Source organism: Sinocyclocheilus grahami, unplaced genomic scaffold, assembly GCF_001515645.1.
Source record: "Sinocyclocheilus grahami isolate Dianchi unplaced genomic scaffold, SAMN03320097.WGS_v1.1 scaffold77.1, whole genome shotgun sequence".
In the NCBI taxonomy this organism is placed as follows: domain Eukaryota; kingdom Metazoa; phylum Chordata; class Actinopteri; order Cypriniformes; family Cyprinidae; genus Sinocyclocheilus; species Sinocyclocheilus grahami.
The window spans coordinates 1600244-1624542 of NW_015505256.1; the positions used below are offsets into that span (position 1 = coordinate 1600244).

Consider the following 24299-nt stretch of genomic DNA (forward strand, 5'->3'; position numbering starts at 1 on the left):
ACAACACTAGAAAAAAGTTGACAGAATGCACTTTCTGTACTTGTTTTGCACTACTTCAGTTACATATACCCGTGTTCATTTGTTCATTTGCAGTAAAGTGATCTCTTGGTCTAGATTTTTTTTAACTGCTTAAATTTGCACTAAACATTTAGTATTTACTTTGTAACAATAGCTGTTCAATCTAAATTGTTTTGTTGTTTTTTTAATGGGGCAAAAGAAAATCATGTTTTTTTTATTATTTAAAAGCAAATGCAAACATATCGAGATATATATTGAATATCGTAAAAATTTTGACAATATCGAGATATAATTTTTTTATATATATATCGCCCAGCCCTAATGTCTACAATTCATGTGTTATAATGAGAGGATTCGTGAGCACGCAAATTTCAGCACTGCATTGTTCAATGCTGCAAACACGTGTTATAGCCTAAGTAGAAACTCCGCATGCGCTTGCACCTGTTAATTGTTTATATTTTATATTAGTTCATGTTGCTTTTGTGCAGTAGATGAATAACAATTTATTTGTTTTAGATATTTTTTTTTTACCCTAATAAAAGTTATAGGAACATTAAATAGTTAATAAAGAAACTTCATACTACTGCTCATTATATTAGCGTTATTATAGATTATATTAGCATTATGCTAATGATTAACTACTCTAACAGCGTTCATTTCAATCCAACATTCAAATTAAAATATTGAATAATATTCATAACAGAAGCAGTGTTTCCCCCAGAACGTGCACTCTATTTGTGGCGGCATATATATGCAAACTCATTCTCTGCCAGCAGGAGGCGCTTGTAGAGCGGGAGAGATAGAGGTTTTCCCAGTAATGGCTGTAATCAAATAAGCACTGCGCTCACAAACGCTGCTCAGGCATTACAGGCAAGATGAAGTGAAAATGACATCCATAATTTTCTGAAGACAGTCAGTTTCCTTCAGAAATACAGTGATATAAAAATACTTGCACCGGGTTTCGACTTTGACACGTGCAGTGGTCATGTTTATTCAACGAAGTCAAAGCCTTTAGGAAAATCTATTTGTGGTCAGTTTTGCTATTGTGGCGGGCTCAATCAATGTATGGGAAACACTAGATCTAAATATTAAAAATTAAAATGAAACTTACCTGCTTGAACTCTTTCATTTGATCTGGGTGTCTTTAAAGTGTTTTGTTAGTTTGGTGTGTTTCCTCCTTTTGATGTCGCCACGTCTCAGTGCTTTTATGAAGAGAGCGCATCTGTGCACCTTTCGGATAGCGCATAAAGAACCGGGTTGATCGGGTACTCGGGTACTCGGTACCACCGGTACTTAAAAAAACCTGGTAACGTAACGTTTTAATTTTTTTAGTACCGACTTGGTACCGAAGTACCGGGTCTTTTGACAACACTAGCATGCACTAAAAAAGTTGACAGAATGCACTTTCTGTACTTGTTTTGCACTACTTCAGTTACATATACCCGTGTTCATTTAATAAAAAGCAGTAAAGTGATCTCTTGGTCTAGATTTTTTTTAACTGCTTAAATTTGCACTAAACATTTAGTATTTACTTTGTAACAATAGCTGTTCAATCTAAATTGTTTTGTTGTTTTTTTAATGGGGCAAAAGAAAATCATGTTTTTTTTATTATTTAAAAGCAAATGCAAACATATCGAGATATATATTGAATATCGTAAAAATTTTGACAATATCGAGATATAATTTTTTTATATATATATCGCCCAGCCCTAATGTCTACAATTCATGTGTTATAATGAGAGGATTCGTGAGCACGCAAATTTCAGCACTGCATTGTTCAATGCTGCAAACACGTGTTATAGCCTAAGTAGAAACTCCGCATGCGCTTGCACCTGTTAATTGTTTATATTTTATATTAGTTCATGTTGCTTTTGTGCAGTAGATGAATAACAATTTATTTGTTTTAGATATTTTCTGTTTAGATATTTCTATTTTGCGGGAGTCCCGTGAATCCTTCTCCCGCATCCCGCATACCGCACACACACGAGTGTCAACCCGCCCGCACCAGCACTCGCCCATCTTGTCCCGCACCGCACTCTGTTGCGTCGGGTCTCGCGGGATCAGGTCTCTAATCCACTGGCACTTGGGGCACAATAATAATTTTATCTCGATTATTATATTTTCATAATCGTTGGAGGCCAAAATCGAAATCGAAACTGTTTTTCGACTAATTGCACAGCCCTACTAATTACTATTTTGAAAATTATAATGCGTTAAATTACTCCATTACTAAAAAAGTAATCAAATTACAGTAACGTTACTAAGTAATGCGTTACTGCCCAACACTGCTACTGAGAGATGCATTTAAGTTAGTAGCATTCCCATGTGAAGTTAAAACCCACCAATTCTTCTGAGGCAGCATACTAAACAAAATGGCACCTAACGGACTGATTTGAAACAATGTAAACAGTCAACAGCTCTATTAAAGCACATTACACAAATGGCACACAAATAAACAAGCTCTGACACTCACAGTTGCACTAATCAGATTTTAGCATGATGCTAAGCTAATGAATTAATAATCTAAAGGCCTTTTCACATAACTTGCATCAAGTTTCCCCATTGTATGATACTCTATGAATTTATGACAGCTACAGAGTTACCTCCAATACTGGCTGTCCGCCAGTCAAGCTATTTCTAAACTATTTCAGCTTTGAACCAGTTTGCTGCTGACTTGTCATTCTTTACAATCACTATTCCAAATTTGGCCATAAGTATGTGGCTGTCACACATAATTTTGCCACACTAATGCTGTTTTTTGGAGCACAAAGCAGCAAGAAAAAAGTTTTAAAACTGTCAAACTTTATAAGGAGATCTCGAATGCCTCATAATTTCCTTTTATTCATCTTTATTCACCTTATTTGTTTTATTTTTAATGCTTTCACATCCTTTGTTTGCTGTCATCTGACCTTTGTTAGGCTCATCTTGTCTGCAACATGTAATTGTCAACATTAGTATGTTGCACAGCTTTAAAAAAAATAATAATAACAATAAGTAAAAAGGTGACAGCTCCTTTTTCCTTTCTTTGATGCAACAAAGCCATTGACAGATCTTTTTGTGCACACGTCCCACTTTGTTTCTTCCCAGAAAAACTGCCCTTTCGTGGAACTCCAGTGTTTTTGAAGGAGGTGAAAATGGCGCATGACGCTTGTGGTGAAGCCCAAATCATGTGTAAGGCCTTAAAGGAATAGCTCACCTGAAAAATACAATTTGCTGAAAATGTACTCACCCTCAGGCTATCTAAGATGAGTTTATTTCTTCAGGAACATATTTGGAGAAATGTAGCATTACATCACTTGCTCACCAATGGATCCTCTGCAGTGAATGGGTGCCGTCAGAATGAGAGTCTAAACAGTTGATAAAAATGTCACAATTATCCAGAAGTAATCAACAAGACTCCAGTCCACCCAATTAATGTCCTATGAAGTTAAAAGCTACGGGTTTGTAAGAAACAAATACAACATTAAAGGTGTAGTAAGCAATTGTTTGTTTGGGTATTGACTTAAATTTTCAACAGTGTTCCTAAGAAATCACTTATTGTAACTTCAGTGCATTTTAATTTTAAACCATCACTTCTGGCCAAAATATGAGTCCTTAATTTACAGTAATGCTTCCTCCCTGTTGTCCTCTCACATCAAAATCCACAACCATATTTGTTTAGAACTGTTTTGGACTGTTTTCACTTCAAAATCAAATCACATCAAACAGTGCTTGATCTGTGCATATTTCTCTCCTGATTCGGCTGAGACCCTTTTTTAGCTAGAGAAAGCAATATTATGAATAGAGTATTCATATTTTAGCCAGGAGCAATGATTTAAAGTTAAAAATCTTAATGACAGATTTGTTTCTTACACACAGCTTTTCACTTCACAAGATGTTAATTGATGGACTGGAGTCGTGTGGATTAATTGTGGATTATTGTGATGTTTTCATCAGCTGTTTGGACTCTCATTCTGACGGCACCCATTCACTGCAGAGGATCCATTGGTGAGCAAGTGATGTAATGCTACATTTCTCCAAATCTGCTCTATAACAAAGAAAAAACTCTTCTACATCTTAGATGGCCCGAGGTTGAGTACATTTTCAGCAAATTTACAATTTTTGGGCAAACTATACCTTTAAGAAACACAACAAATACATAGTTCACATGAATAGAGTAAAACAGTTTTTAGATTTTTCATCAGATTGAATGTCTTTTTGTTAATTTTTGCCATCTTGAATTAGCTTTTTCATTCAAGTTCATCTAAGCTTGTCAGGTTTTGGACCAAGTTTGAATTTTTTAATAGGATGAACCACAAATATTATTCTTCTGCCAATAAATAGCCATTTCAATCACAGTTGCACACCTGTATTTTAATGAGCCACGATGAGACATTGCTTGACAACCACAAACAACATTCAGTTATATTATGTCTATACTAGACACAAAAGACAACATGCTAAATCTAAACGACTCCCATTATAATTAATGAGGATATCTACACTGGAAGCCCCCATATGCGACAGTTTTCAGACTGTTGTAAGAAGTTGCATCATGGATATTCTGTGGCATAAAGAGTAAGGCAGAATTTCAACCGTCGCACGTTATATACAATTTTACCACCCAGCCCTGCACATAACATCCTCACTGTGCTCTTCAAATCATACTAAAATCCATAACAATAAACGCCGCATGAACAGACAAGGATATCGGAAAATGTCAACTATAGACGCCCACCAATCTTTTATCCTCAACCGCTAATCTGAACAGTCTGACAATAGCCACAATTTATTTGCCTCTATTTCCACTCAGCCTTGCGGCATTTCCAGCAACGTTTTGAGATTTTTATTACGGTTGTCAGTTTGTCTTTGGCAGACGTGACGGTATAATTCATACATCATCAGATGCTCAGTTTGGAGAGCTGTATCTGGCTGCTTCGGTAATGAAGGTGTGCAGAGAAGACGCAGAGACCGATTTGCGGGACACTGCCACACAGAGATAGAGATACAATTATCTCTCTGACTTCGCTCAGAGCGTAAACGCTTGGCTGTAACATCCCATTTCACCAACTCCAGGAATTAAATCGAAAGTTATGGTTCTGGAGAAAAGGTGCAAGGTTTATTTTGCAAAAGTGGTAAATAAAATCTCTTGAGTTAGTGATAGGGAATGAATGATGGACAGAACTTTGAGTCTCACCCTCTGTGTTTTGAGCCGAGATTTGGGTGATGATAACAAGCAAGCCAATCACCAACCCCGATCGCCACCAGCGCCTCCTCATCTTCAGTTACTGCCTACTGCCAACCCACCTGCAGAAAAACAGAGAGATGGTTTTATTTTAAAGTCCAAAACACCAATATATCACTGTTAACTGTGTAGCACTTGACAACCTAACAGAAGTATTACAAAATACATAAAATACTCAGTTTAAAAATCAACAGAAAAATGTGGTGTAATGCTGCATCCATACTGATGATTTCTACATATCAAGATTAGGCATATTGGTCAAACACTTCATCTAAGTGTTCACCAGTGGAACCATTTCACCATTCTTGACACCAGTGGATGCTCGATGCCCAACACACACACACACATTCTTCTGCACAAGTCAATACATTTCTCATAGCAACTTCAGCTACAAATTCAGCTAAAACTCAGACAAGTCTGTCAGTTAAGCTGGCATGTGGATATTGGGTCAAAGTTTCAGGCACAGTAACCAATGAGTGCACTCTGAAATAACACTTGCTAATCCCAAAATGCAAGTTACATAGCAACAAAAAAGGTAGAAAAAATATAAAGGATGAAATACAGTAAGAACTGGGCAGTTTTGGACCTGTGGATTTATATGAAAAAAATAAAAATAAAAACCTTTGTATTTAATTTGTCCACTTACAATGTCTTAAAAGTGGACAATACATGCAGAATTCTGTAATTTTTGACATGTTTTAAAAACTCCCCTGTCTTGCAAAGGCTAGTTTCATAACTAGCATTTTATGAGTTTATGAGCAAAAATTAAAAAAATAAAATAAAATCTCATAAATAAATTTAGGGATGCACCGAATATTTGGCAACCGAAATTATTCGGCCGAAAATAGCAAAAAAATATCTTTCGGTGTTCGGCCGAATAAGCGAAAAGGCTGAATAATATGTACCGAACAATGACTAACGCGATCAAATAGAGGCACGCACTAATGCAGCAAACATGTCGGCAGTGTAAAAGTATTTAAAACTATCAGAGAAAGACGCAGAAATCATTACAAGCACGAAGCACCGACAGCGAGAGACTGTTTAGTGCAGCATCACGTCTCCGATGAGAAGAAGAGGTGGCTGATTCTGGTGGTTAGGTTACTGTATGATGATTGAAATCGCGAAATTACCTTTAAACGATTAGTAAATAAACTGCAGAATGTTATATTTTCTAATGCACGCACGAATTGCATGTATTCTGACAGCGCTGCACGAGCTCGCGGCATCAGGGTTCAAAGCGCGAGGAAAATCTGCGCTGAACTTGTTACTTCGTCAGTTGCTCAGTAACATTTTTGTGAATTTTTTTAAAGGCATGTGACAATGTGATACGTGCGACAAACATCTTCCCAAATTCGTAATGAGAATCATTTATAAATCTGCATGCAGCTGTCAACAAAAAGAAGCACTGAGATCTTCCTGCGGGTTTCTGCCAAAATAAAAGGCGAGAAAAAGCAACAACTCCATCGACATTCATAAATGATAGTATTGTCATTTTACTGTCGTTCTGTAAAATAAAATAAAAAAGTAAGACAATAATAATGATAATAGTAATTACCCTTCAACAGCTCAATTAATACATTTATTATAACATTCACACATAATGTTCAAATTGGGATCTGTAATATATTCTAATGTTTTAAAATAAGTCTTTTCTGCTAAGCAACTTATTAATTTTAAGTTAAATTGTGCTTTGTTGGTATAATGTTGAAGAAATATATCGTGATATAAATTTTGGCCATATCGTCCAGCCCTAGAAAAACCGTGTTCAGTATTCGGCCTTCGGCCCTGTGTTTCATTTTGTTCGGCTTCGGCCTAGAATTTTCATTTTGGTGCATCCCTAAATAAATTCTCATAAATAAAAATTGTGTCATACTTTAAGACTGAAGTCTGAGTCAAGGGTAAAAAAATAAAATAGATATAAAGGCATCTCAAAAGCAGCTAAAATAAATGATGAAGGCAACGTTGAACTTTTTTGCCTTCATTTGTTTTTGCTGTAAAAAGATTTTAAAATAAATTAATAAAATAAAATTTGAATAAAAACTCTATCTAGCTGATATATTTTCTCAATTCACCCACCATTTGGACCCTGGGTATGACTACTGGAAACAATTCTCATTATAATGCCATTCTCAGAAATACAGATTTAATCTACTTTGCTTTGTAAGGGTTTGATGCGCAAGGACAGATATTACTTGACTTTGTACAAATATACACATGGGATTACAGCATTCATTTGTGCGTGTGTGTGTGTCCCGTCATGAGGCTGGCTGTCTCAACAGTTGCTGCCTACACGCAGAGGTTGATGTAGAGATAAACTTAAAAAACAGGTGTCTCCATTTGATCTGTCATACTCATAATCTCTACGATGTGCCTGCGGCAGCCGTATAAGTCACTGAAACGGCTTTAAAACCATACACTGATGTGCATCAACACAGTCATCTAAATACAACATCAGACCACATCGCCACCACTGTCAGATTCTCTATTCCCAAAAGAGCGCAAGTCTCTGGAGCCTGATGGGTAAAAATGATAGTTCCCACTTTAACATTTCTACAGAGTGCTCAACAACTGTGACAATACAAAACAAGAAGGGCTAAAGAACTTGCTAACGCTGTCTTTCATGTTCTCTGCTTTGATGTGGAGGTTTGAGGAGCATAAGCAAGGTCCAAAATTAACTTTCTGCCAATGACGGGTGAACTGAGAGAATTTTACATGGGTAAATATTTCGTACTGACCATGAAACTAGTTTTTCATTGCAATACCAAAAATAACTAGATATGTCAATGCATTTTCTGAACAAAAAATAAGTGGTGCCAGTGCCAGTAAAACAGCTGCATCCTCAAGGGACCTCACACGGGACCAGCATAAGATGTATGGTTATGTACTCTATATGGTTGCAAGGGCATCCTGGTTGGCTGCAAGGCAGTCTGAGCAATCAATTTCAAACAAAGTTTATGGGATCTGATAAAATGAAAGCATTTGGAATTATCTGTTAATACTTTTAAATAACAGAATATGTAACGCAACCTCTGGTCATGAAGTCTCACTTACACAACATTGACACTGAATCATAATTAACCATATAAAACTTATTTGATATGCATATTTTGTTATATGCATAAAAGTGTTCGCTAAATGATTAAAGGTAAATGTAATGTAATGTAAATGCACTATACAGTATATTTTGCCACCACAATAAAATAGCTTTTACGGTTTCATAAAATAAGCATTTACTGTAAATATCATCTTATTAAAACATATTTTTGGGAGATATAGAGTGACAACTGATAATTATATGCATTTTATGAACGTAGTCAGCTATACTGTTATACAGATCTCACTGATTTACATTACAAGCTATAAGCATTTCAACTTACTTTTTGGCTATATAAATATCAGCAACAGCATCAAATTGCATATTTTTGCTCAGTTTGGGCCTCTGAATAAAATTGAGCTGCTTTTTTTCCCTCCTTGAGCATGAGCTTCATATTCTCACTATATCATACATAAAAGCCTGATGTAGCAAATATGATACACACAAATGCATATGCTCTTTTTAGATTTATATATATATATACTGTATATATATATAGGTTCAATAAACTGTTCCATATAAAAAAAAATAGATTTTTTTCTGACTGACTATATTATTTCAAATGTTACAGTGTTATGAAACCCAAAGACACCCCAAAATGTAGCTAAGAGATTGAAATCAGTCAAAATGACTGAATCAAACATGTTTGTGTGCCTGCAACTGAGAGTGAAACTTACATCAAGTTCAACAGATGTCTTTTTCAAAGAATGGATTCCTCCTTGAGCATGAGCTTCATATTCTCACTATATCATACATAAAAGCCTGATGTAGCAAATATGATACACAAAAATGCATATGCTCTTTTTAGATTTATATATATATACTGTATATATATATAGGTTCAATAAACTGTTCCATATAAAAAAAAATAGATTTTTTTCTGACTGACTATATTATTTCAAATGTTACAGTGTTATGAAACCCAAAGACACCCCAAAATGTAGCTAAGAGATTGAAATCAGTCAAAATGACTGAATCAAACATGTTTGTGTGCCTGCAACTGAGAGTGAAACTTACATCAAGTTCAACAGATGTCTTTTTCAAAGAATGGATGAGTAGGTCATATTATTTTATTTTGCTTTACAAAAGCCTATATTGCAAAAGGTTGTAGTGACAAATAGGTCTTAGTGCATTTCTGAGTATTTGGGATCAAGCAACAAAAACAGACTCACCACCAAAACCCAACTTGCACTGTTGCTTATGCTATGATCCTGCTAATCAGTGCTGTGCTGCTTGCACATGAAGTGTGTAAGGATCCACCCGCCAGCCCAAAAAGCGGAATCCAGCAGCCTGGTTGAAGGTTTAATGCGTATCCGGTCTTTTACTTGCGCTTCTGAATTTATCAGGACTTAGTTTCAATTTTGTCTAGCTCCGTGTTCAATCTGACTCCAATTTCACGTGATCAGTTTTTAACTAGAAATATTGCTTTGAAATATTGCCTAACTTTAATGATCACAAATATTAATTTAGATATTCGATTATTCCTGACTCACTATACTTTCACTTATCCGTTCACTGGGGACCTAATGTCTCTTTCAAGTCTCACGCTGGCCTTACGTGGATCTTACGGTCACAAACTCGCCAGTCTGATGCTAGTCAGAGGGTGTAGGTAGACTAATACCCATTTTGCCTGCCGTCTACTGCTTGCTTATGACAAAAAGTGTAATTCACTTAGTCCTTTCCCGTACAACTTGCTAACATCGGCATTTATTGTTTTATTGCATGGTGTCTGTTTTGTGTGAGTTCCTGAGTATTGGTTTCATGAAGAGTTCATTTCATAAGGAAATAAATTCAATCCTTTCAAGTGTGAATACTGCAACTTTATATGGCCAATATATGCATTTCTTCACATGTTGCAGATACAAGATGAAATAGGAGATTTTAAGAATAAACTCTAGACAGCTATCTAGACACACAATGTCAAACAGCTTTTGCATATGTGAAAGCACACTCTCAGAAGCAGGTAGTTTAGACATGGAGGACATCTCTCTGCCTTTCTTCTCTATGAGAAATGATTCATCATTTGCTTTCAACATGCATTTTTCCTTCACTATCTCTGTCCTTTAATCAAAGTATAATACACACAGTCTCAAGCTCAGAGTCCTTTCTAAGCCTCATTGACAGTCATGGCAACAGACACCACTTTCCCCAGCTGCTATCAGGACCCTTTAGACATGCTGGAATCTGTCTATATATCACAAACTTTCCTCTAGATTTATTCCCTTCACTTGTTCTACACCTTGCACGTGTATCTGTGAAAAGGAGGGACAACTGAAATGGCTCTCTGGTGACTGTTTCATTATGGAATTGTTATGGAATGACACACATTACAACCCACAGAAACCAATCGAGAAACAGACACGCTGTAGTGGAGATAGTAGAGAAATAATTCACCCCCCAAAAAATAATAAAATAAATAAATAAATAAAAAATTATTAAAACTATTTAGGCTGCATTTAGTGAATGCACAATCTGATAAAATGTGTAACTTGAAGGCAATGTAAGTTACTTTGGATAAAAGCATTTTTCAATGTTGTTTTTCAAAGGATTTTCAATGTTGTGAAAAAAAAAGATCATTTTAGCATGTCATACAGAAAAATTATAATTCAGTTTTTGTATTTCAAAATTTCAGGTAAAATTCAATGTGTTAATTGCTATTTCTTTGTAAATGTACTAGCAATTTCTGTGTGAAATTTTTTTCAGTGTGAAAAATTCAACTAAATAAATACATTTAATATTAATCACTTGATGCCATAAATCCCAAATTAAGAGGACAGACGGATGACTGTTTAAATGAACATCAGATGACCAGATATGAAATGCATATCAGATTTAGAGCCACATTTGAAAGTGATCCGAATTGAATGCCAAATATAAAATTGGATCTCATAAGTGTTTTTGCTTACTTGCATGCCAAAATCGACCAATATGTGCCAGATATCTGTGGGGGGAAAAAACAACAACAAAAATACTTTATGCTGTGGTTGACAGCATAAATGCTGCTTTAGAATGACAACATTCCAGTTATTAAGGCTGAAGGTGCTCAATAAATCAAATAGCAATTATAGCTATTATAAGTGAAGATGCTGTTCTCTGCTACACTTTCCTATAAAATAGTGTGTGTATATGACTTTTGGTTATCTCTCTCTATATAACTTTTGGTTCATTCACAAACCATAGAAATAAACCAAAAATCATGACTGGCTCAGACTGGCAAAAAAAAAAAAAATGACACACTAGATGCAAAGATTCTATATTTTATTGCCGAATATCATGTTTCTCTCAGAAATGAATGTATCCTGTTTCTGTCAGAAATGCATGAATTGTAGAGAGGACATTTGACAACAATGTAGCAAACTACTGCCCGAAACATGTATCATTTCATAAGCGATATGAAGTGATTCACATACTATTTGAAAGAATAGTCATTAGTAGTTCAAATTCAGTGTATACAGTGAAGTATGCTGTAAGCAGTACTCTAGTATTCCATTCCGAACAAAGCCAGTGAAGCACTCTTTAGCAGACATGGATCATTCACATTTCATTCATGAAGTGGGTGTGTTTTCTATTAACCAGCTGGTCTACACTACACTTAGCCCTCATGACTGCATTCACTTTGTTTAGCTACATATTTAAAACAACACAGGGACTAAATAATCTTCTGTCATCTTGAGAGCAGATTGAAACCTGCCGCCCGTCCTGCTGCTGGAGTAACAGCGAGTGGTGCAAGTTTGATCAGCCCTTAAATGCATCATTATTGTGCTGCCTGTAATGTTCTATTATTTCAACAACACTCTTCAAATTCTCGCCAGCGTTTCTTAAGAAGAGCACAGATGGCTGGGCAGGGTTTTATTATCAAGGGTCTATGCATCTTTCACAGTAACATTTGATATCAAAGTACGAAGCTGCTGGATTTCCGTAAGGATCCAAAGACCTCTGAACAAGCTGCCTCCTGCTGTCAAAATTACCCAGCAGACATGAAGTTCCTAAACACCAACCCCGACAGCAAACGTTTTACATCCAGACTGTTATCCCTCAAACCCCCGCTCTCGTAGAACTGGATTTCCTCTGATATGTCTTGCTATCAAAAAACACACAACTAATCTCAGAATGACAACGTGGTGATTTAATTAGAATTTGTTGACCCCGAACAGAAAGAGCAATTTTTCTATTGGGATTTAAAGAATTTGCATGATTTAAACATATTGCTTTTATACTCATGAGTTATGTCTGTGAAATTATCAGTAGGGCAAATGAGGGCACAACAAATTCTTCAAACAAGCTAGAGTGATGACACTTGGTCATGCTCAGTAAACTTCTCTCTCTCCCTGATGATCAAATAAAATAAAATAAAAATTATTTGGACAACTACTCACATACAGTAAGAATACAAAACAATGGGACAGGCTCCAGCATCCCCGCAAACCTTAAATGAAGTGAAATAAGATATAATATAATTGGACAACTGTGATATACAATAAGAATACAAAGCTATAAAATAAATGTGGAAATGTTTGAGGTCATATTGAGATCTCATGACTTTTGATTGCAGACTTTGCTATCTTGGCACAACAAAGGACAATTTGAGATATCGTTAAGATCTGTTTGTAAACTGAGGAGACCGGGTTTTTGTCTCACAAGTACAATCTGAAAAGCAGGAGACTCAATTTGCTCAAGAAATAATCTCACTGCTATTGGGAAAAAACAACTGAGATGTCAAAAAGGTCTTATTTGCGATTTTTCTTTCCTATGGGCTGTAATGTTTAGGATTTTTTCTTTCATTGCTGGCTGTTAATCTAATGAATTGTGTTTGAACTATAAGAGCATTTCTTTCTTTACTCAAGGGATGTCTCACCCTTTTTGCGTGTGGTGAAGGGTAATGGATCAAAGTGATTGGCATCACTACATTTCAGCAAAGCAATCAGGGGTAGGAAGGTCATTCCCGTTACTGTGGACTATAATATCAGCAAAGCACACCTGCCTAATAGCACCCTGCTTTTCCCACTGTCACAGGCAAATAAGAAATCAATGGAAATTGCTGACATCTCGCACTAAAACCTATGACAGTCATGTCTGACAGTCTTTTATTCATAAAATGTTCTGTCAAGCTAAACCCCTCATCAAAGACATTTTGATGCGATTTCATGCTACTGTTTTGCATTTCTAAATAATTTAAAATGACTAAACTTCACTGACAAGCCACTCATTCACCCAGCATGCTTTCAGAAGCCACCCGAAGGATGATCACATGATGGCTGACTGATAGCCGACAGGCCTCCTTTCCAGTGAATCACCTGTCATAGATACCAAACACTGACAAGACGTTACTGAAACCTCCCAGTAAAGGTAAAATAAAATGCTGTGCTTCCTCCTGCCATAAAGAGTTGGTCTAAAAATCAAAATAATGTAATTATTTACTCGCCCTTATGTCATTCCGAAGAACAATTTACAATTTCACAGTACAAAAATAACAGCATACAGGTTTGAAACAATATGAGAATGAATAAATAATGACAGAAAGTTCATTTTTGGGTAAAATATAGTTCAACCAACAATGAATATTTGCTGAAAATGTACTCACCCTCCAGAATGTAGCTGAGTTTGTTTCTTCATTAGAGCAGATTTGAAGAAATTTAGCATTACATCACTTGCTCACCAATGGATCCTCTGTAGTGAATGGGTACCGTCCGAATGAGAGCCAAAACAGCTGATGAAAACATCACAATAATCCACAAGTAATCCACATGACTCCAGTCCATCAATTAACATCTTGTGAAGCAAAAACCTGTGTGTTTGTAGGAAAAACGTCCATCATTAAGAGATTTTTAATGTCAAACCATTGCTTCTGGCCAAAATACAAGTCCATAATAAATAATATTGCTTCCTCCATTGAAAAGGTCCTTCCTTTGTTGTCCTCTTATATCCACACACATATTTGTTTAGAACTATTTTGGACTGTATTTGCTTGTAAACGGTGCTTGATCTGTGTATACGTTATCACTGGAGAAAGCAATATTATGGATAGAGGACTCATATTTTAGCTGGAAAGCAATGGTTTGAAGTTAAAAAAAACATCTTAATGATGGATTTATTACAAACACACCTATTTTCAATTCACAGTAGTTGCGTAGATTACTTGTTGATTATTGTGACGTTTTTATCAGCTGTTTGGACAATCTGACGGCACCCATTCACTGCAGAGGATCTATTGGAGAGCACGTGATGTAATGCTACATTTCTCCAAATCTGATGAAGAAACAAACTCATCTACATCTTGGAAGGCCTAAGGGTGATTACATTTTCAGCTAATTTTCATTTTTACTAGAGTGCTGAGGTGAACCAAAAAGAGTGAACGCTCCCAAAGACCGCAGTGCAATTCATTACCCAGCGTGAGATGTAATCAGAGGACGTCAGGGGTCTAAACACTAATGACTCCAGTGATTAACCCATGTCAACGACCCAGACATGTTCTAAAGCACCTCTGATGGCAATCAAGCACATAGATGTGTTACTGTATGCTGGAATTTTCAACTTGTGGAAATGCATTAAAGTGTGTCACAAACAAGGTGGCACCCGAGGTGATGTACACAGATGTAGCAATTTTATATATTAATGAAACCTATTTATAGAGACAAACATAAATGATCTGCTGTTGATAATTGCACACCTGTAAAACAAATGCTAGCATAGCAAACCAACCATTATCCTCTGCAATATGGTTGCTAGGAGACATGAAACCAAATCAAACACCTGCAAAGATAATATTAGTGCTGCCATTTTGTTTCCATATACTTTATCTCTCAAGCATTGGGCAATGCAGCTACATTATGGTTGAAATTTGGAGATATAGTAGAATTATCCTAAATTCAACTTTGTGAGATGGAAATTACTTTTACACCTCCCCATTCAGCATAAATAAACGCTTATACGTATATAGGTTTTACTGTTGTTACTGCTGGTATTTGTTATATGGTGATGATAACTATATATATTTTATTTTATGTTTGCTTATTGTCACCATTACTGTAGTCTGTGTATTGAAATGATAGTTCACCCAGAAATAAGTCATGTCATTCCAAACCTGTATGACATTCTTTCTTCTCTGGAATGTATAAGACACAGTATTTTGAGAAATGTATCAGTGTTTTTTTGTCCATAAATTGGAAGTCAATGGTCACCAAAACTGTTTGATTGCCAACATTTTTTAAAAAAATATCTTCTTTTGTGTTCTGCCGAAGAAAGAGAGTCAAATAGATGTGCTCAACAAGACATCTGTAGTTGTTGGGCTATAACAAGGTGATACTATAACATTCCAATTTTGTACCCACAACGTTCCTATAGTTTATTATGAAACCTACATCATTGCCTATACACACTGAGAGCAACTTAGAAGAAAACAAAATAACTGTTCTGTGTGATCTGTATCTTCAGAAATCTACATTCATTGGTGAGAACTCCTTTTAGCAATCTCCACTCCAGGTCACAACATCAAACAAACCAGGGGAAATAGCACTAGAAAAGCTACATATATACAGTATAGCTGTAATATGAGTCAAGGTCATAGCAAACGACAACCATATTAAAGTAAATGACAGGGTGGCTGTGGTTTGAGAACTGGGGACAGCATACTATACAAAGCAAGTGAACTGAGCTGAGGTCAAACCAGAGCAGCACCTCATTCAGACTCTATAAAGATGGACAACACATCAAGGTGTGGATCAATGAAAGGTGCAATGGAAGCATTTTAAGGGTCGTATGACTCAAAAACATTTCTATTTCATAGAGTTTTTACTTTTTATGCCAGTAAAAAAAAAAAAACATTCTGCTCTTGAACACATACAGTATAATGTTGCACAGCTCTGCAATACAGTACAAACACTGACTAATATAGAGTAAAATTCAGCATGATAAAAATGTAAAACTGTAAACTGATTATGCAAATCTGGTAGTGGTGTCAAAACAGCTTCGAAATTGGAGCTTTCTGCAGTTTGTGAAAAATGGTCAATTGTGCAGTATATGTATGTTAACAAAAGGTTCATACAGTATGTGATAAAAAAATAAAATACTTTGGGAATTTTCATTGATCATACAATATCTTATAAGTAAAGTAAATCAATGTTCCCTTTAATTTGCTCTTTTTTTCTAGGCTATCAACCAGCCCATCATTTTTCAGACGTCAGAACAAAAGCACTGGATCTATGACTGCCAGCTAATAGACCGATTTTCATTCTGCAACAAATAGATACCATGTTTCAGAAACCAGTTTAAGCTGATATGACCTGGTGTTAGGAGGCATCATCAACTCATCTGATCATATCCAGAAAAATACACTCCAACACACTCAATAAACACTCAAAATTACAATCAAAGGAACAGGTTGTCGACAAAATTGGTTCATAACCAACCGTCATGACATCAAACGTGCACCGTATGTGACCAAGAGCTGCAATGGAGATTATTCTGGTCTGTTCATCACAAAGCTTCAGCAGATATATTATACAAGTCATGTACACATATTATGCAATGATGCTTTTATAGTGATGGAATATGTGAAGACCCTTCAAAACTTAATTATTTTTTTTTTTTAAACAAACAAAAAACATCATACAGGTTTGGATTTGGAACAACATAAGGGTGAGTAAATAATGACAGATTATTCATATTTGATCTATCCCTTCAACAAATAAATATTATTTTCTGTTCCCACTGCATTCAAACCAGACTGAAAGACTTTAATCTGCACTGACTGTCATTATTTGAATGTGATAAAATCAGATACATTGGTTACTATAGTACTGATGTAGGCATCTTCTGCTACCAGATGCAGAAAGCTGGCAGTATGGAGACAGCTGACACAAAGCTTGAAATCTGCTTATCTACACCATGGCATTTCGCCACAAAACTGAACCGATGCTCTACTAGAGTAAGAATATCTGGCACTACAGAGAAAACCTCTCAAACGCAAGAGCTGCCATGGTGAAAAAAAGCCACCATGGTGCATCTTGTCTCATTAGAATAACAGTGATTGCAACTGGCACATCTAACAGAGTTTGAATGTTTGACCCTTTAGATGGACTAATAGCTTGCGCAAGAAAATCTATTTTGAAAGGCTTCTAAAAACATCATCCCTAGAGTGAAGAGATGAGGCATTCGTCCTCTCACTCGCACACACAGCACACTTTTTTTAAAGGGGTCATATGATGCGATTTCAAGTTTTCCTTTCTCTTTGGAGTGTTACAAGCTGTTCGTGAATATATAAGATCCCTAAAGTTGCAAAGACTCAAACCCAAAGAGATATTCTTTATAAAAGTTAAGACTGGTCCATGCCCTCCTAAAACGCCTCGTTTAAACACGCCCCCACATGTCTACGTCACGATGTGGGAAGATTTGCATAACATGGCCCAAATATTCACGCAAAGAAAGAAGGCGAACTTCAACTTTATTTAACAACTTTATTGTTGCTGCCGCCGCCGCCATGTTGTGAAGACGCTGTGTGTTTCGTTGCGAAAGCGAAAATACTTTGTTTGGCCTTCCAAAAGAGGACACGACTAGAAATCAGTGGTTAAGTTGTATTTACAACACTGTTTGTTGTAAATACATACAAAAGATGTGTGCTGCGCATTTTATGGAGGATTCCTGATCCTGGAAGAGTAGACTACAATGCCGGCTGTTCTTACTCACACTCTGTAAGTACGTGTTCATATTTAAAGAATTTGCCACTGATGATTCAAACGCGAGTTTTGGGCAGTGTAGAGTAGCGCTTGTTGTTTGTCATTTCTCCGATCACAAATGCAGACATGGTTTTATGTTTACGATGCAACGCAATGCGTAAAAAGAAAGTATAAGTCATTATAATCCGTAATTATGTCCCCACTGGATGCAACAAATGCCTCGTTTGTAATGGGTTTTAATGTTTTTGTCTCGTCGCTCCGGGACACGGCATCACAGTATGGTAAGGGGCGTTACATTTCCGTCACATGCTTGAGGTATTCGGCCAATCACAATGCACTGGATAGCTGGCCAATCAGAGCACACCTCGCTTTTCAGACCGATGAGCTTTTTAAAAATCGATGCTTTTCAGAAAGGCGGGGCATAGAGGAGAAACAATAATGTACAGTATGTGGAAAATAAAGTGTTTTTTCAACCTTAAACCACATAAACATGTTTCATTACACCAAATACACAAAATAATGTTCTTTTTAGCAACATCATAGGACCCCTTTAACACTAGAACCACCAGAGGTCGCTGTATACCTAAAAGCGCCAGTGGATAAATTTTACCCACGCACATGGCAACTGTATTTATATGGCTAAAGAACATATTATTTCACTGTATTATGCTACTGTCTTCACAAACAAGTGTCTAGAGTCATGAAATTATTATGTCTAGTCATCAACTATATTGCTATCCTGTTGTTTTATGTTCAAGACTTTTTAATGTAGGCTACACTAATCCATAATGGTCAGTAGCCTAAGCTAAAAAAAAAAAGTCTGCACTGACAACGGAAATTAGAAGGTAGTAGCCTAAATATTTGGGTGGTTTAATATTATAATACAATGTCATTAATCAATATATTAAGATAAAACATGCTATGAATGACTAAAACAGCCTACAGACAATAATGAGCAATAATAATTCACCACAATCCATAGAATGATGCAATGAAAAATTCAAGCGCACAGCTTCACCTAAATATTTATTAATTTGTTTAGTTATATAATTTATAATTTGAATAAGAGAACAACACCATTAAAATTTGGGTAATCAAAAAATTGTTTTATTCATTACATCCTATTGATCGGATTTTTTTTTCTTCAGGAAATGGACAAACTAGAATAGCAACACAGTAGCGAACAATAAACGATATGGCAAGACAAAAGGTAAATAATTCAACCAAAGTTTGACCAATTAGAATAATGTTAGGCTAAAACATGTAAATATGATATCTGGATCACTGTCAGATGAGCCGTCAGATGCTGAGCCGACCCAGGACGCATAACTTACCATCAGACTCTCCATCACTCATGGCATTTAGTGTTTTCATGCATTATATAGCGGGTAAATTTGACCCGCTGGCACTTATATGTATAAATGCCCCGTTTTTTTATCTGGTTTTATCTAGGGATGTAACGGTATGAAAATTTCTTATCACGATTATAGTGACCAAAATTATCGCGGTTATCTGTATTATCACGGTATTGTTAAAATGTGCTGGAGATGTTAAAAAAGTACGACACAAATCACTTCACCAATTTTATATTTAAAAGTCAACAAAAAACAAATAAATTACTTTTTTGTAAAAAAAAAAAAAAAAAATAAAAAAGAAAGAAACAATGTATTATCACGGTATTGTTAACATGTGCTGGAGATGTTAAAAAAGTACGACACAAATCACTTCACCAATTTTATATTTAAAAGTCAACAAACAACAAATAAATTACTTTTTTGTAAAAAAAATAAAAAAAAATAAAAAAGAAAGAAACAATAACATTACCAATGATGTTCGGATTTTAAATGACAACTTGACTGACAACAGTTTAATAGCATGTTGAAATATCTAATGTAAATTTTCAAATAAAGCTTTGAAAAAGTTTAATAAAAAGGTAAACCTCACATTTCAGCTTTTAAATAAAGAAAATATATAAGTCAAAATGATAATTGATTAATACATGATTATATGTATTTTATCGGCTTCATAAATAATTCTAGATAACTTATCTGAATTGTTTAAACGTGTAGAATCCACATAAGCTTGTTTTTCATCAACTGGTCATAATTTACAGCAGGGCATGCAAATTCTGTCCGTTTTTGGCCAGACAGAAACTGCACACAGGCTGAATGTAAATATAGGTCTCTGTAAATCCACTCGCTGACAGCAGGTGGCGCTTATGGAAAAGCTGAATTAGAGCTGTTTCCTATAACCTCCGTGGACAAAGCAGTATTGCAATTAAGAACACATCTGGGAGGTATTACATGAAGTGAAGATGAAAACAAAATGCCATCGAATTCAGTTCAAATCGCGTTAATCTAATACGGTTTTAATGATAATTAAAAGATGAAACGTTAATACTAACCGTGGGGAATTTTATCATGATTTATCATCAAACCGGTAATCGTTACATCCCTGGAAGACTTGAATGTTTTATTTTAAATCTGTTATGTACATTTGAAAAACAGCCACGGGTAAAATTTACCCGTTCTAGTGTTAAACTGAGCACGCACCATTGTGACGGCAATGTTAAGTCTTTCCAAGAACCTGAAAATGAATATTTTGAAGCCATTATTGCCGGGGACGTCATTTGATGCTTTTCAGTTCACACAAGGCTACTACCTGCTGTACATCTGAGGAGAAAGTTCAGTCTTAAGGATTCACTTAGTCAGACATTTGCATTTGGCTTTGGCGAACCTCTACAAATCATTCAGTTTTCCATGTAGAAGGAGGAAATATATGCACTGAAGTAGCTAAACATGCACCCAGCTGAAAAGAGCAGCTTGTATTTTTCACCTGGTCCAGGCTGGCTACGTTGGTGAGCTGAATGAAAAGTGATTCTAAGCATGGTCCTGTGTTCTTGGTAAAGCTACTTAAAGGGATAGATCACCAAAAAAGGAAAATTATATCATTTACTCACCCTCATGTAGTTTCAAATCTGTACTATACAAACTACATTGGACTTTCACCGTATAGACAAAAAAGGAGACATTTTTCAAAATATATTCTTTAGTGTTGCATAAAAGAAAGGAAGTCATACAGGTTTGGAATGCCATGAGGATGAGAAAATGACAGATGTTTTTCATTTTTCTTATGGAGGCACTAGCACACCAGCATCCAAAATAAAATACATGCTGGTCTTTTCAACAAGGCTTTTAACACATTTAACACAGTTTGCTAAATTCTGAAATGTATATACATTGCTCAAATTTTTATGCTGGTAATATAAATTGTAATGAAAAGTATGTATTCAGTTAGAAAAAAGAAGTCATCTCAGTGCCTTTTATTTAAAAATAACTAAATAAATAAAAATCCCATCTGCCCAAACATCAGCAGTCTGAATCTCACTCTCACCCCTCAGACCTCACGTCTGCTCTCAACCATTCTCTGCAGCAGCACTAGTGTCTACATCATTATACGCTCATCTTGTTCCTCCAAACTCTTCAGTTCTCTTCTAAATACCTCTTTGAACCCCTGTCTGGCTGTGCAAACTATAGCATCACAACCAAATACATTAGCACTCTTTTATGGCCCGAAGTCTGGACTCGTGACCTCTCCGCCTGCTCCCTTTCTTTCTGAGCTATAAACCCTTGGCTTTCGCGGTCTCCCCTGCTGCTGTCATCCCGGGGGACTCACAGTGGGCAGAAGCTGATTAGAGATGAATCAGACATATGAGAGAGGCTGACTGAGGTAAAGATGCATGCAGTAGAAATCCAGCCTGGCCTTCACACATCAGAGACCATGTACACGGAAGAGGAGAATATCTTTGGAGTTACAGTCAAACAGTTGCAACTGCAGCCAACACACTGTACAACAACCCTGAATGTCTAACACCTACAGTACCCTCTGCATTCCTATTCAGCTTCTTTTAAAAGGAATATTCAAAAAGACAATTTTGTCATTATTTAATCACCCTTGTGCTGTTACAAACATGATATTCTCATCCTTAGTGGAACATAAAGGAAGGCAAACGGAGGCTTTCAAGCTTCAAAAATGATATAAAAGCACCATAAAAGCATCATGAAAGTTGTCCATATGACTCATGTACTATATTCCAAGACTCTTGAAACCATACATGCCTTCCTGTAACTCAAAGAGTAGATCATAACTGTCACAAATCAAGCCTCTGTGGCTCCCTCCGATCCCCACCAGAGGGAACCGTCACCGGAGTACTAACTGTTCCTTAGGACTTCATTTCCCATCACCCCATGCCTGATATTGATTACATGCACAGGTGCTGATCATCACCATGACTATTTAGGCAGTGCCTACCTTACCCTCGTTGCGAAGTCTTGTTTTTGCTACTGCTGACATTACTGAGCGTTCATACCTTGTTTGATTACCTGTTGCCTACCTGGATTGTTTAGACCTGTCTGATTGTTCGCTCCCCGCCTCTTTGACCTTGCTCTGTTTTTGGATTTACTCTCTCCTCTGTCTGCCGCCGGCCTCGACCCCTTTGCATGGACTCTGGTTATGATTCTGCCTTGCCTACGTTACCCCTGTATACTGTTGACTGAACTTTGCCTGTCTGATTGTTAATAAAGCTGCACATGGATCCCAACGTCACTGAATCGTCATTACAGAAGACTTCGCCACAAGTCGATCCAGCGGCTTTCTATCATTTCACCACGGAGGTAACCGCTCAAGCGTCAGTACTTGCTTCTCAGCAACAACAGCTTAACCGACTTACCTCACTCACAGAGGAGCTGGTAACGACTCTGCGAGCACTGCGGATACCACCACCCGAGGAGAGTTCTCCGCTGTTTAACCCACCTCCACATGCTCCGGTAAAGGCTGCCGTCACCACCAGCCCTCGCTTGGCATTTCCCGAAAAGTTTGATGGATCACCCACGAAGTGTAAGGGGTTTCTGCTCCAATGCTCGATGTTCGTTAATCAACAGCCCATGTTATACCCCACGGACAGTAGCCGCATTGCCTTTGTTTGTTCGCTCCTAACTGGTAGGGCGTTGGATTGGGCCACGGCGGTGTGGAGTGAGGACCGCATCGTTTTCCCCTCATTTACCAGTTTCATTCAACGCTTCAAGGAGGTGTTGACCCTCCACCTCACCTGCTTCAGCCGGATTCTTCTTCGTTAAAAAGAAAGATGGAGGTCTCCGTCCTTGCATTGACTACCGTGGTCTAAATGAAATCACTGTCAAATTCCGTTACCCCCTACCACTAGTCCCAGCAGCCTTGGAACAACTGCGGACGGCCAAGTATTTCACCAAGCTGGACCTTCGCAGTGCTTACAATCTCATCCGTATCCGGGAGGGGGATGAGTGGAAGATGGCCTGCTCCACTACATCTGGGCACTACGAATATCTTGTTATGCCGTTTGGGCTGTCCAACAGTCCTTCTGTATTTCAGTCATTTATCAATGATGTGTTCCGAGACATGCTAAATCTAAACTCAGTCCCAGGTTTGTGGGTCCATTCAGAATTGTCAGACAGATAACTCCTGTTTCATTTCGGTTGGCGTTGCCATCCAATTATCGTATCTCACCCACTTTTCATGTGTCTTTGCTTAAGCCCGCTGGTGGTTCGAGAGGAGCGGAGGACCAGGAGGAGGCTGGTGACCAGGGAGTCCCTCCCATCATCATGGAGGGCGAGGAGGCGTATCAAGTTCACGAGATCCTGAATTCTCGTCGCAGGGGCAGGTTAATCCAGTATCTAGTGGATTGGGAGGGGTATGGTCCGGAGGAGCGGTCCTGGGTCAACGCAGAGGACATTCTAGATCCCTCTCTTACCACTGACTTCCATAGGAAGTAAACCAGCCCCGAGACCTCGTGGAAGACCCCGGCGTCAAGTCTTGTTTTTGCTACTGCTGACATTACTGAGCGTTCATACCTTGTTTGATTTACCTGTTGCCTACCTGGATTGTTTAGACCTGTCTGATTGTTCGCTGCCCGCCTCTTTGACCTTGCTCTGTTTTCGGATTTACTCTCTCCTCTGTCTGCCGCCAGCCTCGACCCCTTTGCATGGACTCTGGTTATGATTCTGCCTTGCCTACGTTACCCCTGTATACTGTTGACTGAACTTTGCCTGTCTGATTGTTAATAAAGCTGCACATGGATCCCAACGTCACTGAATCGTCATTACAATAACACTATACTGAAAATAAAATTGGTGTAAGATTTACTTTGAAAGAATTTTCACTCAAATAATTACAAAGACACAACAAGTAACACAATGTATCAATTAGGGCTGCACGATATTGGAAAAAACTCACATTGAGAATTTTTTCTGCTATATAT

At 37.1% G+C, this 24299-nt stretch overlaps 1 protein-coding gene across 1 annotated transcript in view; it reads right to left on the bottom strand.

Annotated features, from left to right (window-relative positions):
* pcdh15a (protocadherin-related 15a) overlaps window positions 1–24299 on the bottom strand; it is a 234406-nt gene that overhangs the window by 193305 nt on the left and 16802 nt on the right. Inside the window, exon 2 of the mRNA XM_016273291.1 lies at window positions 5195–5304. Within this exon, the coding sequence (XP_016128777.1) occupies window positions 5195–5276 (82 nt within the window). The 5' untranslated portion in view covers window positions 5277–5304. The remainder of the gene's footprint in view (window positions 1–5194; window positions 5305–24299) is intronic.